This window comes from Physella acuta, unplaced genomic scaffold (assembly GCF_028476545.2).
Source record: "Physella acuta isolate Inbredline_101_S28 unplaced genomic scaffold, ASM2847654v3 ptg000140l, whole genome shotgun sequence".
Lineage (NCBI taxonomy): Eukaryota > Metazoa > Mollusca > Gastropoda > Physidae > Physella > Physella acuta.
In genome coordinates, this window is record NW_026731659.1 from 120,198 (window position 1) to 137,784 (window position 17,587).

The following is a 17,587-nucleotide window of genomic DNA, read 5'->3' on the forward strand; positions in this document are numbered from 1 at the left end:
GAACTATATAATACTAATTTTATGTTTAACTTTTATTTGCACATTGTAATTTGGAAATAAAAATGTCTGCACTTTGTCTGATCGCATTTTTCCTTATTTGGCCGGGTATAGTTGTATATGTGGCAACCAGCTGATAGATTGTTGGTTGTATGTGCTAATTAACAAGTTAAAATACAGTACACTTGTGAGTGAGTTAAGCATGAAAAGTGCCAGTTGTGTGGTACACATATACAAAAAACTAGATAGGTAGATGGGGTTTGGTGATAAATATTAATATTTGGGTAATGAAAGCCAGCTGAAATGATGTGTGAATGTTAAAAAAAAAAAAACAATGTAAGGGTCACAATAAACCCTGGACAAGATTAAAAAATTGACAAATCAACTTTGTAAAGTCATATTTAATAAGTCAAACAACAATATAAGGAATGACAATCAAACAAAATGTATGTATTATATATATATGCCTTGTTGAAGTTTAGCCTCTATTTTATAATAAAATGAAAATATTTTAAAATAATAATTCACAGTCTTATCACAATGTGAAAAACAACGTTTTGTATATCATATGGAAAATGAAACAAATGGTAAATTTTCCCTAATTTATACACTAAAATTTATATTATAGAACAAATGCAGAGGTAAAAAAAAAATATTATGCATTAACACTTTAAAATTAACACCTGAAAATCTAAACATTCATGGCATTAACATGTTGCATTTGAAAAGTTGGGATAAAATTCATAGCTTGAAATACATATGTTCTTCTAAGCTGTTCATAATACAGATGAAAATGGGGGAAAAAAGAATTTTTAATTAATCTCAAAACACTTCCTTATTTACTTTATAAGTTGAAATATCTGTTTAAATTCTCTAGGTCAGCAAAAACAATTCATTATCATTAGATCTAATCATTAGATCTGTTAAGGAAACTTAACAACTGTACATGGGAAGATAATTTTATATTTATATGTTCACAATATGTTCAAGTCTGCTTACAATAAAGAACAGCTACTCTCTCCAATCAGGACAAGCGGGAATTACTGCCCTTGAACAAACTGACCTCTAAATTCATCAAAAATGTAGCTGGGTACAAACGATTCTACAAGCTGTAACAAAGGGGAAAAAATTAAATGTTAACATTGGAAATTTATTTTTATCTCCCTTGAATTAATTACTTTTCAATATAATTACCACTATTTACATAACAAAGTAACCTTTTAAAACAACTCTTTATTTCAAATTTTAAAAAGGAAATGTCTATACAACTTAGATTCTAGTAAAGCACCAACCTGATGATCTGATAATCATTAGAGAAGCAATAATATTTTTCTTCTATCTTTAAAGATAAAATATTCTTAAGAATTCATTTAAAGAATAGGTGACAGATATTTTATTTTCCTTAAATTGTGCCAGATAAATTTTAGATATGGTTTGTTGCAGGAACATGCCAAATTTGCAATAGGAGACCAAACTGAGAATCACTTTGTGCCACTCAGCATTGGTTATGTGACAACATGAGGGAATTGATGGGCAGTTGTAAAAGAGAAATTTTCAAATATTTAGCAAAGAGCTCAATAAGCAGGAAATGAATTCAGCTGATGAATCCTCACCTTCCTAGACAGACCACTGTAGAAAATAAAATCCTCCAGAAACACAAGAGCGTTGAGCACATCTGGTGACATTGTTGGATCTTTTACACTAGGAGTATACAAAAATCAAATCAACTAGGCTTTGAATAAAATAAGAAAAAAGGATAAAACAAGTAACATCCTTAAAAAAAACAATTTTTAAGTACACTCAATATTTTAAAAAAATCTAATGTAAAACGTAACACAGTTTTATATCAATTGATTAATTGAACTTAAAATAAAATGTGATAAAAGTATTTACTTAGGAACAGAGTTTCTTCCAGGCATCTCTTCGGGGGGGCAAAGCCCCCCCGAAAAAAAATTTACCGCCCCCCGAACGAAATTAAATTTATATAATTTATATAGAAAATATATACTTTTAACAGTGTCCGCCCCCCCGAAGAAAGTCTACCGCCCCCCCCCCCCCCCCCCGAAAATTTCAAATGCCCCCCCGGAGAAAAAAGTCTGGAAGAAACACTGCTTAGGAATACAATCAGAAACCACAATTTAAGTACACTAAATGGGTTTTTAAATCTAACTTAAAATTTAAGATTCAAATTAATTAATCGAAATTAAAATAAGATGGGATGACATGATAAGTCAAGCAATACTATCAAAAACCACTTTGTAAATACACTCAAGTTTTTTTTTCAAAGTTCTTTTTAAATGATTTATCACAGTTTCAAATTAATTAATTAACATTAAAATTAAAATGTCCTCAAAGGATAAAACTGGTAATACTATCAGAAACCACTTTTGAAGTGCACTAAAAAAAAATCGAATCTATTGTCAATTTTTAATTTTAAATTAATTAACATTCTAATCTAAACTACCTGTTAATGGCGTCCACCACGGAGCGCACATATTGACCCAGAAAGCCAAGGAATATGTTGATGATGTCACTGTGTGACTGCTTGAGCAAGGTGTACAACCCAACAACAAAAGGGGGAGCATCCAGTGGGTCAGTTGGTTTCTTACATGTCAGGGAATCTGGATTAACAATACATTTACTCGTATACAAAAACAGGCTGGTAAGCTTTTAAGCCTTAAGATAAATTATTTGAATATGACAATGGTTTGATTAAATAAAATATACTCAAAAAAGAGTATGAATAAATTTTTGTCGATTTTTAAATATGATTTTAGCACTATCTTTATTCACTCACCAATATTTTTGGCATAAGTGAGTTTGCCCAGATGGGCTATAGCCATCAGAAATGTAAACAAAGGGAAGTAAGGCAATCTCGGAGGAGTAATGTAAATCTGGAGTGGTAAACATACATAAATGCATCAGGCAAAATCTTTAGATCTTAATGCCAATGGTTAACAAAAAAAATCCTGAGCAAATTTAAAACAAAAATAATAAGCTATTTTTGGAAATAGATTATTAAAATTTCGAAGTAGAAATTTTTGCTGATTTGTTATATTCTTTTAAATTCTTTTTCTTTCCAAATCTGCATAAAAATGCAATTGATTATAAAATGAACATTTTCAATTCCTCTACAGGCTGATAAATTCCTTGTATCCAACTTTATCAGACCTACTTGTTTTACTTAACTTTATTTATACAAAAAGGCAGGTTTAGTTTTAACCAGAGCATATCCATTGCCAGAGCATATTATAAGGAATTAAGGAAACAAAAAATAAGTTTGTTCTTGGTGGAGAAATGCCAGTGAACAACTCATTGTTTATGCTCGACTATACATTTTTTTAATTTAAAATAAGAGAAGTTTAAAATCAACTTTGCAAGTCAGTCATTTACCTACAAGCAAATTTTATGTTTCTCAATATTTAAATACAACCATAGATAATTAATTTGCTCAGAATAATTTAAGTTCAACTGTGATACCTAGTTCATAACTGTAAAAAAAAAATTTAAAGTAACCAAAATTTAGAAAAAAAAATTAATTTGACCTTTCTCAGGGGGTTATGAAAACCTGAGGCCTCCAGGTAACTAGAGAGCTCATACAACAGTGGGTTCTCTTCCTTAGGGTAGGGCTTGCTAGGGTCCTGGTAGTGCTCTTCTATGTTGGCCATCAAAGCACTGAAAAGTAAATTCTCAAGTACATTCTTTTCTCCACAAATGGGAGAGCACTGTGTTTTTTGTCACAAGATAATAAATATGAAAAGAAAGGGCAGAAAGTTATTTTTAGTGTTGGAAAACATAAAGTATCTTATAAATATACAAAGTGATAAATATAATTGATTACTATTTAGAATTTAACCCAATGCCACCAAATTTATTTAAAAAGACTTACTTGTTCAATGTCTGCAAGGAACTTGCCAGGAATTTTGAGTCAAATTTACAAGATGTATTTAGCTCATAGGCAATCTGGCGCCTGAGGAGCTGCATTTGTCCAACCTGGCAGGCGCAAATATTTTTTGTTAATTTACAAAAAACTGCTCAAAATATTATTTTGTACATGAACTTGATGCATTTTTTATGTATGTTATTGATTTAAAAAATAACTAAATAAACAATTTTTGTGGAATTGTGAGCCCAGACAAATGAGTTGTCTTACCCTGAGTATAATGTCCATGAAGGGAGCCAAAAGCTTGCTGGTCTTAGAGATGGCTGCTGGATAAAACTTTTGGGGTTGGCCTATAAGAAAAGTGTTATAAATTAGTCCAAGTTACTGTGGCTGGCCTATAAGAAACAATTTTAAAAAGTTAAATTAGTCCATGTTACTGTCCTTGCCCAGGGAATAAGACATTGCATATTGCTTAGACAACAGGTAATTAATAATAATTCCATAAAAGTAAAGAATTATATTCCAGCCTACAAACATAAAATATAAATATACCTATATAGGCTAATGTATGTAACTTATAAGGCTTTATATATGGATGTAAAAACTGTTAAGCACCAATGCACATACCTATGATTATTTCCATACTAATCCATACACCTATAATTATATACACTAATCCATATACCTATAATTGTTAACCCACTAATCCACATACTCATAGACGCACTAAACTAAATACTTATGACTACTGACACACACCTGTAATTATATACAAACTAATCAAAATACGTGTAATTATTAATACACTAATCCACTTAAGTATAATAATACACACACTATTCCACATACCTATAATCCCCTGCAGTGGGTTAAGCGCCCGTGTAGTCTGGTTGAAATAATCTGTCCAGTTTTTATCCTTCAGCACTGAACGTTGTAGAGAGAGCTGGAAGGTCTGGAGCTCCTTGACTATCATAAAACAAAACAGCCTGTCTAGCCCGGACAGTCCAAAACTTCCAACTGCCCTCTGGGAATGATCACAAGGGGTGTGTCATTACACAATACTTGTGTAGGAATTAGAAACATAATTTACAACAAAGTAAAAAATATAAATTAAAATTGTTCTTTTGCTCATAATAACAGAAACTGATCTGGCAAACAAAGACTATTGAACATGAGGGTATAAATGAAAACAGAAATCTTACATGAATCTTTTCAAATAGAGTCTTGTTTGTTATTTCCTGTTTAGTCTTCATGTCGTACCAGGCCTTCATCTGGTCCATATACAATGTGGTTCTGTTAATAAAAACACAACATGATATTCAAATTACATTGTTATGATTTATCAAACACCTCCTATTCTAGATAAATATTTATTTGGTTCATTATAAGGGAAACTAATACTTTGGATCAGTGATGCGTAAAATTTCCCTGGCCAGTCTACCAATGAAGTTGACACTTTCGTCTACTTGAGGGAATCGTGGGATTGGAATGGCTGTTGACTGATACACACTTTCCCAATCTTGCACCTTCAAAGAATTATTTCATTAAAGAACCTCTGTTGATTCACTTAACAATCAAGCCTCAAATATTGTAATGAGCCTAAGATCTTTTTGAAACATATTTTAAAGTTACGTTATGAAACATTTAACACTGGTAAACAAATAAATACATAAAATAAAATGTTCAATTTACAAGTATAAAACATATGCAAGCAGAAGACAATGGTACAAAACAGAATTAAGCACCTTTATTCTGAAAACATACAAGGGGAGGAAAAGACAACTCTACACAGAGTTAAGCACCTTTGTTCTGCAAAAAGGGGAGATAATGACAAGTCTACAAACACAGAGAGTTAAGCACCTTAGTCCTGAGAAAGCTGTTGCACTCTTGCTCCACATTGTAGTTGATTATTCTGGAAACTTCCTCTTGCCAAATTTTCAGGCCGTAGATGTTGACATAATCTTGAATGTACTCAAACGACCTCCTAAAGCCATCCATCTGGTCCCCAAGTGTGTGAAGCTTGGGTAGCAGTTCACTGACCTGAAATAGACCCCCATCTCATTAAGCTAATCCTTCAACAACAACTGCCCTCTACCTTAATTAGTAGAGTGCCTGACATAATCAGGAAATGCTAAGATGGCTGGGTATCCCTTTATATAAAAATGTCAGAGAAACAGATGAACCCTACTTCATCTGCTCTATGGGAAAATCATGTCTGGAAGATAATTTTACTGTTACAATATCCAGCTCCAATGTCTGGCATAGTTAAGAGCATCTGGTCATCAGCAGGAAATTTAACATCTTTCAATATAGAAGAGGTAAGTTTTACTTCATTGATGTCAATAATTTTTTTTTAAACTTTGTAGGTCAGTACTCTGAGAACAGTAATTCTTGGCTGCTTGTTGAGAGTAGTCTTATAAAAATAGAAATTTAATCCTAAAATTGCAAGGCACTTTAATATTTAAGCAATAGACTACATATAGTTTTTAACTTTTTTTTATCTACTTTTCAACACGCTTTTTAAAAAAATAATGATTTCATTAATGGTTCACACAATCATTAGCCTACCTTAATTAATACCCCACACAATTTTTAGCTTACCTTTGCCCTAGTGTTGAACATGATCCCAGTGTGGAGAGCTTGTGACACCTGTTGTACTAATTCCTTCCTGATGCCATCCTCTAGCAGTTGTTTAGGGTCAATCTAAAGACATGTTTAGGGTCAATCTAAATGTTTAGTGTCAATCTAAAGAAATTTTAGGGTCAATCTAAAAAAATTTTAGGGTCAATCTAAATGTTTAGGGTCAATCTAAAGAAATGTTTAGGGTCAATCTAAATGTTTAGTGTCAATCTAAAGAAATGTTTAGGGTCAATCTAAAGAAATTTTTAGGGTCAATCTAAATGTTTAGGGTCAATCTAAAGAAATGTTTAGGGTCAATCTAAATGTTTAGGGTCAATCTAAAGAAATGTTTAGGGTCAATCTACTAAAGAAATGTTTAGGTCAATCTAAATGTTTAGGGTCAATCTAAAGAAATGTTTAGGGTCAATCTAAATGTTTAGGGTCAATCTAAAGAAATGTTTAGGGTCAATCTACTAAAGAAATGTTTAGGTCAATCTAAATGTTTAGGGTCAATCTAAAGAAATGTTTAGGGTCAATCTAAATGTTTAGGGTCAATCTAAAGAAATGTTTAGGGTCAATCTACTAAAGAAATGTTTAGGTCAATCTAAATGTTTAGGGTCAATATAAAGAAACATTTAGGGTCAATCTAAATGTTCAGGGTCAATCTAAAGAAATTTTTGGGTATAATTTTGGTTGGAATAAGACAATGCCCTGTGACAAAAATATCTAAAAGATGGAAAAATCAAACACTCCTGTAAGGGACACTACGATCAATTGAGAACACAACAAACAACCCCAGGCTAGAGTTCCCTGGGTTCACTGATGGGTACAGAGGAAGTAAAGGTAGATGCTAATTACGCAACCTCTATGATCCACAGTGCACAGAAATATGGTTAACTCTAATTGATCTGGCATACTGAAGGTCAGGAACAAAAGGTCATTTTTCAGCTAAAAATATCTGGCTTGCAAAGCATTAAAAAATTAATCTTCAAAAGATGTATTCACATATTTTCGGAAATGTAACATTGGACATACTTTTATTATACCAACAAGTGTTGTTTTCATCATCAAGATTCCCTCAGTAAACACAGATATAGCATGAGTCAGCTTGGCCACCTGAGAAAAACAGAAGTAATCAATTTAATAATTATATTTTAAAATCAGTTTTTTGTAAAATCTTCTGGCACTTTTTTTTTTAATTTAAATAGTTTCTAGTTAAATTGATTAAAGCTTTTAAAATAATGTTGGATAAATATTTTAATACAAAAAGTTTTTTTTAATTTAAATTTCGATATTTATAAAAGTGTAAAATAGTGATTGGAGAATATGATGAAACAATATAATTCACCTCATATCTTTCATCTAACTGAGCATATTCCTTCATTTTGTCTTTCTCAAGCCTGGTTGGGACTTCTTTGATGGATGTGGTCAGTAGCTGAATGATTTTTGCCAGTAGACTAAACATGGTTTGGGGTATGATCTAGAGAAAAAGTTGCCAATGTGTTGAGCTTTACAATAGCAATGCGAGGCTTTAAACAAATACAGGAGACAACAAAAAAATAAATAAATTATTTTACTGACAAAAGTATTTTTAAATAATGGCATTCTGGAAACTAAATTCGGTGACTTCAAAACAAGTTTAATTGAAGAAAAAAATTAAAGGGAAATAAAGTAAGTTTTTAAGCAGTAAAAATAGGTTCACCGGAAAAATTCGCAATGGAAAACTGAACAAACAGAATTATGCACAATTACAAACTAATTATACTAATACACTTTTCGTGAAAAAGTGTTTTATATGCTACAATGTACATGTGGTCATTATTTGCTAGTATCTTTAAATGTTCGATTGAAGAAAACTAAAATGCCCCAGTGCACTTTCCTGTGTGTATTTTTTCTTTGCGAAGTTGATATATTAACTGTAAAAACTATATGTTAACAACAAACGAAATTTTAAAAAGAATTAATTTTAGAGTACTATATAGACAGTATTTCTAGACATGTAAATACCTGAAGAACTTTCCGAACATAGGCAACCAGCTCCCCCGAGTAATATTGCGACACGCTCATGAGATCTTGGCTGTTGGCTTGATTGATTCTCAACAGAGGAAGGTCAAGGGCAGATGCCATCTAAATTATTATTAATTAAACATGGAGACATTATAATTGTATTCAGCTATTTCAGCAATGTTTCTGATGCTATTTTTTTACCTCCATGTTTTTTTTAAAACATGGATCAACTAAAATTGTTCACTTATCTAATACAGTTGGATAAATCAAAAACTATATATTTTTTATCAGTTTTAAATTAAAACGTTACATAGTTTCAGATTATTTGAAACGGTAATTTAAAAACACACACTGCAACTTTTTAGAGGAATAAAATATTGTTGAAACTCACTTTAAGAAATGTTGCTCTCAGCTTGATTACAAGAGTTGGGTCTTTTTTAATACCTTGCTGCATGTAAATTGTGTAGCTGCCAATTGTACATCAAGTAAAAGAATTAATATATGCACTTGACAAACTTGTCTACAATCTATAGAATTCAAGGTTACTACTTAGGAGTAGGCCTATAAATAATTGTCAGGAAAAAAATATGATAGTGAACCATATCAGATATTTAAAAAACCCAAAGAAGCAAATAAGTGCATGAATACAAACCTATCCATGATATTCCAAGCATATGAAAGGTCTGCAACAATATGAATTGTTATCAAAACTTCCTCCTTTATATTAATTGTACGTATCATTTGATGGAGGTACTTCCTAGTGTCTGCTAAAAACTGTCGGACTTGAAGATTACTTTCTAACTGGTGGAACTCTTGCACCTGAAAAGTTCAAAAGAATGAAATTTTCTTTTTTTTAAAAATCATTATACAAAACAAAAAATTTTCTGTCCCGATTCGTTTCTTATAATTTAAATAATATTATATATATATAGATTATATATCCCACCTCCTCTAAGGCTTGAATAAGTTGAACTATTTTACGTCCTGCAGATGTAGAATCATCATAGCCTAAAGAATTTATTTGTTTGCTCATCTCAGCAAACCACGCTTGTAGATTATCTGAAAATAAATAAATTTACCAAGAAGCCAGTTAGGTTATTTAAAGTTAATCACACTTGAAAATTATCTGGAAATAATGATTTAAAAGAAGGTTATTTAAAGTTTATCCCACTTGAAGATTATCTGGAAATTATTTAACAGAAATGCCATTAAGGCAACTTAAAGTTAACCATGATTGAAGATTTTTTTTTTCTGGATGTAATTATTTAATAGATATGCCTATTAGGTTATTTAAAATTAATGTGTAAGGAAAACCTTTAAAAAGTTTGCCAGTTGTTTTTTTAAAAGCAACTCAAACAATGGTTGAAGGTTACATTTTTCTATAATGCTCTGAAAGACTCACCATTTTTCTCTACTCTGGTGAGTGGTTTTGTCCCAGAATACACCTCACTCAACTCCTGCATCCTCTCTGCCCCCTCCTTCTTGTACTGTTCCCACTTGACTTCCTTTTCAGCCAACATTTGTTTAAACAGCTGTGTGGGAAATATGAATAGTTAGACTATCAAACACTTCACTCAATTAATGATAAATTTTATTGCTAGTATATAAAACAATAAATAACTCACTCAATAGATAATAAACTGTATTGCTAGTATTTGGAACATTGAATAGCTCAATCAATAAATAATAAATGTTATTGCTAGTATATAGAACACTGAATAGCTCACTTAATAAACATAAGAATGTATTGCTAGTATAAGAAACATTGCCTTTTAGAAAACTACAAGGCAGGATTTGTTTGATTTTGGAGTTTTCCCTCCTTAATGGGTTGCTCTCCCACCTATTTAGCCAACTCTGCCCAGGAGTACAGGAGTGATCTTTGAGAAGTTATTTTTGGAGTTTGGGATTTTTTTTAAATAATATTCTACTAAGGATGACATTGATAAAAAAAGGTCCTACCCCAATTTTAAACTGAATTTTAGTAATTAATAAATATTTTTATAATATGATTTTTTTTAAAACTTGTTATGAAAATTGATCAATGATTCTAATATTGGCCACCTGGATTTGCTAAAATTCATCATTTATGGACAACCGATCGGACACTAATAGTAAATCACATAGTTTAATGGTGCATTGTGGTACTTCGCAGTTTGGCAGGTTGTTGTGATACTTACTTCCTTTAGTCTGAACTCAAACTGTGCTATATTTAGAAGAAGTTCAAAAACTGTGAGGGCGTTGAATTTACAATCTGATAAAACTTGGTCCCTGATTTGTTTGATTCTTTTGTTCAGTTCAGCACCTAGTAAAATATAAGGCAGACAACTGCTATCATCACCAAACATAAGGCAGACAACCTCTATCATCACCAAATATAAAGCAGACAACTGCCATCATCTCACACTAAATATAAGGCAGACAACTGCCATCATCTCACACTAAATATAAGGCAGACAACTGCCATCATCTCACACTAAATATAAGGCAGACAACTGCTATCATCACCAAATATAAGGCAGACAACTGCTATCATCACCAAATATAAGGCAGACAACTGCTATCATCACCAAATATAAGGCAGACAACTGCTATCATCACCAAATATAAGGCAGACAACTGCCATCATCTCACACTAAATATAAGGCAGACAACTGCCATCATCTCACACTAAATATAAGGCAGACAACTGCTATTTCACACTAAATATAAGGCAGACAACTGCCATCATCTCACACTAAATATAAGGCAAACAACTGCCATCATCTCACACTAAATATAAGGCAAACAACTGCCATCATCTCACACTAAATATAAGGCAAACAACTGCCATCATCTCACACCAAATATAAGGCAGACAACTGCTATCATCACCAAATATAAGGCAGACAACTGCCATCATCTCACACTAAATATAAGGCAGACAACTGCCATCATCTCACACTAAATATAAGGCAGACAACTGCCATCATCTCACACTAAATATAAGGCAGACAACTGCCATCATCTCACACTAAATATAAGGCAGACAACTGCTATCATCACCAAATATAAGGCAGACAACTGCTATCATCACCAAATATAAGGCAGATAACTGCCATCATCTCACAGGGCTGATTTACCATAACAAACTTTTCATTGCAAAACATAGCATTAAACAGAAGCAGATGTCATTATCAGACAATTATGCAGTTTACTTAATAATGCAAATAAAATACGGGAGTTAATCAAGTATGACAGATTTCTTCCTTTCTTACTGTTGATAAAAGTTTCACCAAATAATGCTTGAGTTTGAATTACCTAGCTGTAGCCAAACAGGGCTGCAGAGTTATCAGTTGAGTGGTAAAAAGCATTCAAGTGCTGATTCATAAATGGGATTTTATTTTAACTTTAGAAATAACCATTTTTGCTAACATAATACATTTTCAGCAATCCATTAAAATCTATGCAAGACGTTAACAAACTTATTCAACAAAATTAAGTCCGCCTAATGTGTTTATTAACTTTCTTATTATCTTGGGAGCAGAGACTACACTTCATCGACAAACTTGATTAGCATTTTCTTAATCTTACAAAAACAACGATGAAGTCTAAAGAATTAATTAACTTCCTGAGTCTAACAACATTTTTTTTAAAGTATCATTCTGTGTTTTTTACATTTTGCAAATATTCATTGTTTTTTAATAGTTATTTTTTAAATTGTTCATTGTGTATAGTGAGCAAAAGCTTAGCTTACACAACTAATATAAAGATATAGTTCAGCTGTAATAGGTAGGTTTGTAGGTAAAATCAAATTTGCAGGTTGATAATGCAGGTGAAAATAATGATCTAATTTGGTATACATAATTGGAAAAAAATGTAATTGTTTTTCTGAAATTCTAAAAAAATTAATAAAAACTGTGGCAGGCTATAAGAAATCTCATGTGGGTCAAACTAAGTGTATTGGCATCTTGCAGATATTACACACATTCTAAGGGTGAATGGTAAGAAAACAGGGATTAGAGGAATTAGCATATGTTACCTGGTTGGTTAAAACCTAGAAATGAAAAACATGGCAAGCAACGGGTTACTAAATTGTTTTGGTCAGCCATAAGTTAAAAACCTGGCAATAGTGTGCTCAAAACTGTCAGTATATTTCTGAAGTATCAAAAGCTACAATTTATACAGTTCTATTGATACAAGTTTATCTCAAAACATTAAAGATGAACAATTTATGGTAAACAAAAGTTAATTAAAACTTTTTCCAAAGCTCTATTTTTATTCATATGCACCTTATTTTCAGCAAATACTAACATGCCTTAACATCCTTCTTCCACAAATAAAAAAAAAATTAGAAATATTAACATGAAAAAAACTTGTTAAGTGGACATTTTCAAAATGGAATATGTAGTGTGTAGTGATTAATAAATGTGAAAAAAAAATTATGAAACAATTTTGGTATGTAAATTTGTAACTAGCAAATAAAAAATTGTTAACTAAAGAATTTAAATTGAACAACACATATTAATCAATTCAGCCAAATCAGACAACTATTAAATAACATGTTAACTACAATGTTTTCTATACTACCCAGCAAATTGTAATGTTAATTGTTATGTTAATTTCCTTACTTGGAGAAAGAGCAGCAGAATGGAGCATGAGCCAGCGCAGAGTAACATTTCCCTCCCTCAACACATTCATGAGCTTCTGGATAGAATCCAACACAAACTCTTCTTTCAGAACACCTTCCTTCAGGTACTTGGACAGCACAGGCTGTAGGCGCTCCACCTTCTGGGCATACTTAACTGACTGTAAGAAATTTTAATATTTCAAGTACATTAGGGAGAGATGGTTGTGAAAACAGACATTTTATAAGTCTACAAATTAATGAAATAACAACAGTAACTGAATTTATAACAGGGCAGACTGAAGGCATACTACCTTCTGAGCTAAGTTAACTGACTGCAAAAAAATGTATATCTTTTATGTACATTAGGAAGGGAGTTTTATGAACATTTTATTGGTCTACCAATAAATAATTAATAATTAATAAAAAAAAATGGCAACAGTAACTTAGAATTCATAACACTAATGCTTGTTTTATTTCTTAAAATATTTAACTGTAGGTATTCAACATAAACTTAACTCTGACCTACTACAAATAAAATTTACAATGATGTATATTTTAGAGTAAAAACTGTACCTGTTCTCTGATGTTGGTCACTGATAAAGTATTGTTAAGTGCAGTCATGGCAGCTTTGTAGGGGTACCAGGCATCAAGTAAGTTCACGGTCATCCCCATGTACACACTGACAACCTACAAGCAGATTTGCCCATTAAAACTAGTAAATAAACTTACTACATAGTAAAATTGCATATTAATTACTGATATTTTGGTATAAACATCTGTTATAAATATAACATATATTTTATCGAAAATTTTATTTAAACTACTTATAATTTTTAAAATGTAAATTTAAGAAAACAGGAAAATCAGAAAAATATTTATAAAGAAATGTTTATATTACATAAGATAGTATTATATATATATATTAATAAATATATTATAAATACAAAATGACACAATATTTATTAACCTTCAAGTTCTTTTAATCAGTGGAAGGTAGCTACTAAAAAAATTCTCAACTAATTACATTCTGACCTACCCAGTTGTCAGGGAAATGTTTGTCGACAATTTCTCTCATCTTGGCCTGCTGGGTGTGGAGAATGTCCGGCTGGAAGTACAGGATGACATACAGCATGCTGGCCTGGGTGGCCAGGGCCGTGCTGCGGTGCTCTGGCTGGGGATAGGCTGCAATCTGGTTGTAGATGTCATCTGACCTCAGCCGGCCAATCACCATGTCTATGTACTCCTTGTTGATAGGGACCCGGCTGTGATTGAGAAATAGGTGAAAGATGGTATATTAAAACTTCAGATCACAGAATAACTTCTAGTCCCTTTTAACAAAACAAAATATAATTTAAAAAATAACATAAAAATAAAAATAAAAGGTTATGACTTTTAATGCTAAGTTACTGCAGGCATGATTTCTTTTACTTCATCTGTAATTAATTCCAAATCTTTGTTTTCTAAATAACTTTCTGTCTACAAGTAGTCTACAATGCTTTGAAAAACCAGCAAGCTTAAAGACAGACATAATGGATGATTCAAATGAGTTTTTCTTTTTATTTCTTAAAAAAAACTTACTTAAAACAGGATTATGGGTAGCTTTTTGGTCATGTTTACATTAAAACTTACTTAAAAAAGGACTCTGGGTAGTTTTGTGGCCTTTTGGCTCCAGGTGTGTTTGAGAAACCTGAGCTCCTGAGCAGTTTACAAACGTCATCAATGTTGGAGTCTCCAGCTGCAGCTTTCTGGGCACTTAGGACAATTATTGTTCAAATTATTTTTTAAAATGTATAATTAAAATTGCAACAAGCCATATTTTTACAACTTAATTCATCATTTTAATGTTCTAAAAAAAAAATTACCAAATATAGGCTATTAAATTGAAATAAGTTAAAAATAATATTAGCTTTGTTGCTATTTAATAGCTGAATCCTTTTGTAACTGCAAAAGCAGACAAATCTGTATTCCATAAAAAAATATAGAGGTCATCTATATAATAACTATAACAACTGTAATCTAAAAACTGCAGTAAAAATTAAATCTTTAACACCTTACCTATATCTGTAATAAGAAACTAGAATTCTCTCTCGAATCACACCATCAATTCTGGTGTCTATAACAAGCAACATAACTCCGTAGAGAAACAAGGCTTCACACTAGTCAAGATAAAAGTAACTTGTTAAATGGAAATCATGCAGAACAACCATTAAAACTAAGAAGTAAATATTATATTAATATTTAAATGTATATATCAAAATATATTAATAAATCTGTATCTAAAAAAAAGTAAAGATTCCTCTTCAGACCTAGCGCTCCATTAGGCAAAAGAAGAAGAGTTCTTGGATGTGGTCAGCACTATGCTCAGCTGCCTTTACTTTTACTAACATGAGTTAGATACCCATCAGAGCTAGGTGGACTTAGGGATGCTCTGCTGACTTGAGACACTCGGTTAGCGTTCTAGTGCTCTACCGTCCCACACATCTGTATCTAAATTAACTTAAACCATTACCATTAGCTGTTTTCCATCCTCATTTAAAAGAACAGATTCCATTGTCTGCTGTATGTAGACTCCTTCTTCCAAGTCCTCTAAAAATCTTAAAAGAAAACAAAAATCAAAAAAAGGTTGAAGGGTGAATATTCGCAATACAAAAGTTACTTCTGGAGGTGCAAGTGTAAAAGATTATAACTGCCTGGGAAAAAAATTAGGTGCTACAATGACATGGCCTTTAATCAATAAGTTATCAGTGGAGAATTGTGGCCCAAGCTTCATAAAAGTGAAAAGAAGAAAAACAACTTAACAAAAATTTTGTTGTATTTGATATAGAAGTTTTTTTATTAAGAGGTTTACCTGTTGAGATCTGTTACATATTTATGGACACTAGAAAATGCCTGGTAGAAACGTGTAAGAATTTCTATATTATTCTCTCTAAACTCTTCATCTAAATCTTGAAGCTCCTAAAAATAACCAAAAGAGTTAAAAAATTAAACATTGCAAAAAAAGAATTACTTTTAAAATATATCATATAATAATGTGAAAAAAAAATCAAAATGTATACTTTCAAATTACTTTAAAAACTGCTTTTTTTTTAAAAAAAAAAGTAAAGTTCCCTTTTCAAACCTGACGGTCTATAGGGAAAATGAAGTAGAGTTCACTTGTTTCTGTGACCTCGGCATATGAAGACATAGTGTGGTCAGCACTATGCCCAGCCACCTTAACTTTCCCTGACGTATTGGGTGGACTCAGGGACGGTCTATGATTTGAACTTACGGGTTAGCAGTCCAGCTCTCTACCGCTAGACCACTCCGTCCCACGCTTTTTTTAAGCTGATGCTTATTGCTGTTTTAAATTTTGTTTTTAAAATTTATTAACATTTATGATCTAACTACACTCACAACTTTTGATTCAATTCTACTGTCAAATAGCTCAGTACTGTTGAAATAGCTGAAGTCTGCTATAATTTCCCCATATCGGAATTTGTCTGCCTGATTTTCTAAACGGAAAACAGGAGGAACAAAATCTGCAAGCCTCAACAGTTCTGCGATGATTGCATTCCCGCGAGAAACCAGACGTAAAATATTTTGTCCACATTGGTTATTTTCTGCCAAGAAGTCTGCCATTGCTGTGGAATGTCTTAGACTGCTTATGTTAGAATTCTAATCACCAAACATATTTTTGATCTGAAAAGGAGAGAAAATACTATAAGCAATGAGGTAGAAACATTAGCATCAACAACAAGACTGTTTCTGAACATAATAGTGGTCAAATAACATTGCAGTTGTAGTGTATACCTGTGTATATCTACTTAGTTACTTAGTTATTTGGATATATGATTTTCACTTCACTTATGGACTACTAGCTAGATTTCTAGATTCTAGATCTAAAATTTCTAGATCTAGATGAGTAGTAACTACTACTATACTAAATATTAATATATATAATAAATAATTAATCAGCCTGGTCTATAGTAAACTATAGTTATAGTCTATACTATAGACTATAGGCTATAGGCCTAAAATACAATTTATTAGTATTAGTCGAGTATTACTAGTCTAGTAGAGTCTAAGTTCTAGTGGTAGTTACTTACTACTACTACTAAGTAGTTAGTTTAATAGTTAGTAGTTAGTTACTTTACTAATACTTTACTACTAGATTCTAGTACTAGATCTACCTACTACCTACATGTACATACAAGTAGTCAAGTACTAGAACTAGAGTACTAGACTCTAGACACGCCCCTTTACATGAAAAAGATCATCATAAAATAAATCACGGTTAAGAAAAACATTCCTATTTGCCTTGTGGTTTTATATTCCAAATCGAAGTAGATTATATAAACTTACTAAAATTAGTAAATTATTTTGTTAGCGATCCTTGTAGTCACAGTGTAGTCAACTTCCTCGAGAACTTTACATTTAAAATATAAAAATAAACATTGTGTTCACATGATCAACGAGTAACATTCCCTTCTCTGCGC

At 31.7% G+C, this 17,587-nt stretch overlaps 1 protein-coding gene across 2 annotated transcripts; it reads right to left on the minus strand.

The window, feature by feature from the left end:
* Positions 1 to 471: 471 nt before the first annotated feature.
* Positions 472 to 17,585, minus strand: LOC131935266 (WASH complex subunit 5). Of its 2 annotated transcripts, XM_059291643.1 has the most exons (30): positions 17,454 to 17,585; positions 16,506 to 16,790; positions 15,961 to 16,067; positions 15,622 to 15,706; positions 15,168 to 15,268; positions 14,742 to 14,864; positions 14,149 to 14,374; positions 13,686 to 13,799; positions 13,114 to 13,291; positions 12,525 to 12,539; positions 10,684 to 10,808; positions 9,909 to 10,038; positions 9,453 to 9,565; positions 9,159 to 9,325; positions 8,898 to 8,973; positions 8,507 to 8,626; positions 7,848 to 7,979; positions 7,535 to 7,615; positions 6,482 to 6,583; positions 5,741 to 5,920; positions 5,282 to 5,406; positions 5,083 to 5,173; positions 4,730 to 4,904; positions 4,151 to 4,230; positions 3,887 to 3,990; positions 3,543 to 3,672; positions 2,795 to 2,891; positions 2,462 to 2,618; positions 1,611 to 1,698; positions 472 to 1,106 (listed from the first exon to the last, which is right to left on the minus strand). In XM_059291643.1, exons 2-30 carry the CDS (start codon positions 16,728 to 16,730, stop codon positions 1,038 to 1,040), a joined length of 3,516 nt encoding a protein of 1,171 aa, XP_059147626.1. In that variant the 5' UTR covers positions 16,731 to 16,790; positions 17,454 to 17,585; the 3' UTR covers positions 472 to 1,037. The 2 variants fall into 2 exon arrangements, with proteins under 2 accessions (XP_059147626.1, XP_059147627.1); XM_059291644.1 differs by lacking the exon at positions 12,525 to 12,539.
* Positions 17,586 to 17,587: the final 2 nt, after the last annotated feature.

Excerpts from the sequence above, each read along its gene's own strand:
- LOC131935266 (XM_059291643.1), bottom strand. The coding sequence starts at position 16,730 with ATGGCAGACTTCTTGGCAGAAAATAACCAATGTGGACAAAATATTTTA. Across the intron at positions 16,068-16,505 it reads GTAGAATTGAATCAAAAGTT|GAGCTTCAAGATTTAGATGA; the intron begins GTGAGTGTAGTT and ends GGTTATTTTTAG. Across the intron at positions 14,865-15,167 it reads GTTTCTTATTACAGATATAG|TGCCCAGAAAGCTGCAGCTG; the intron begins GTAAGGTGTTAA and ends AATTGTCCTAAG.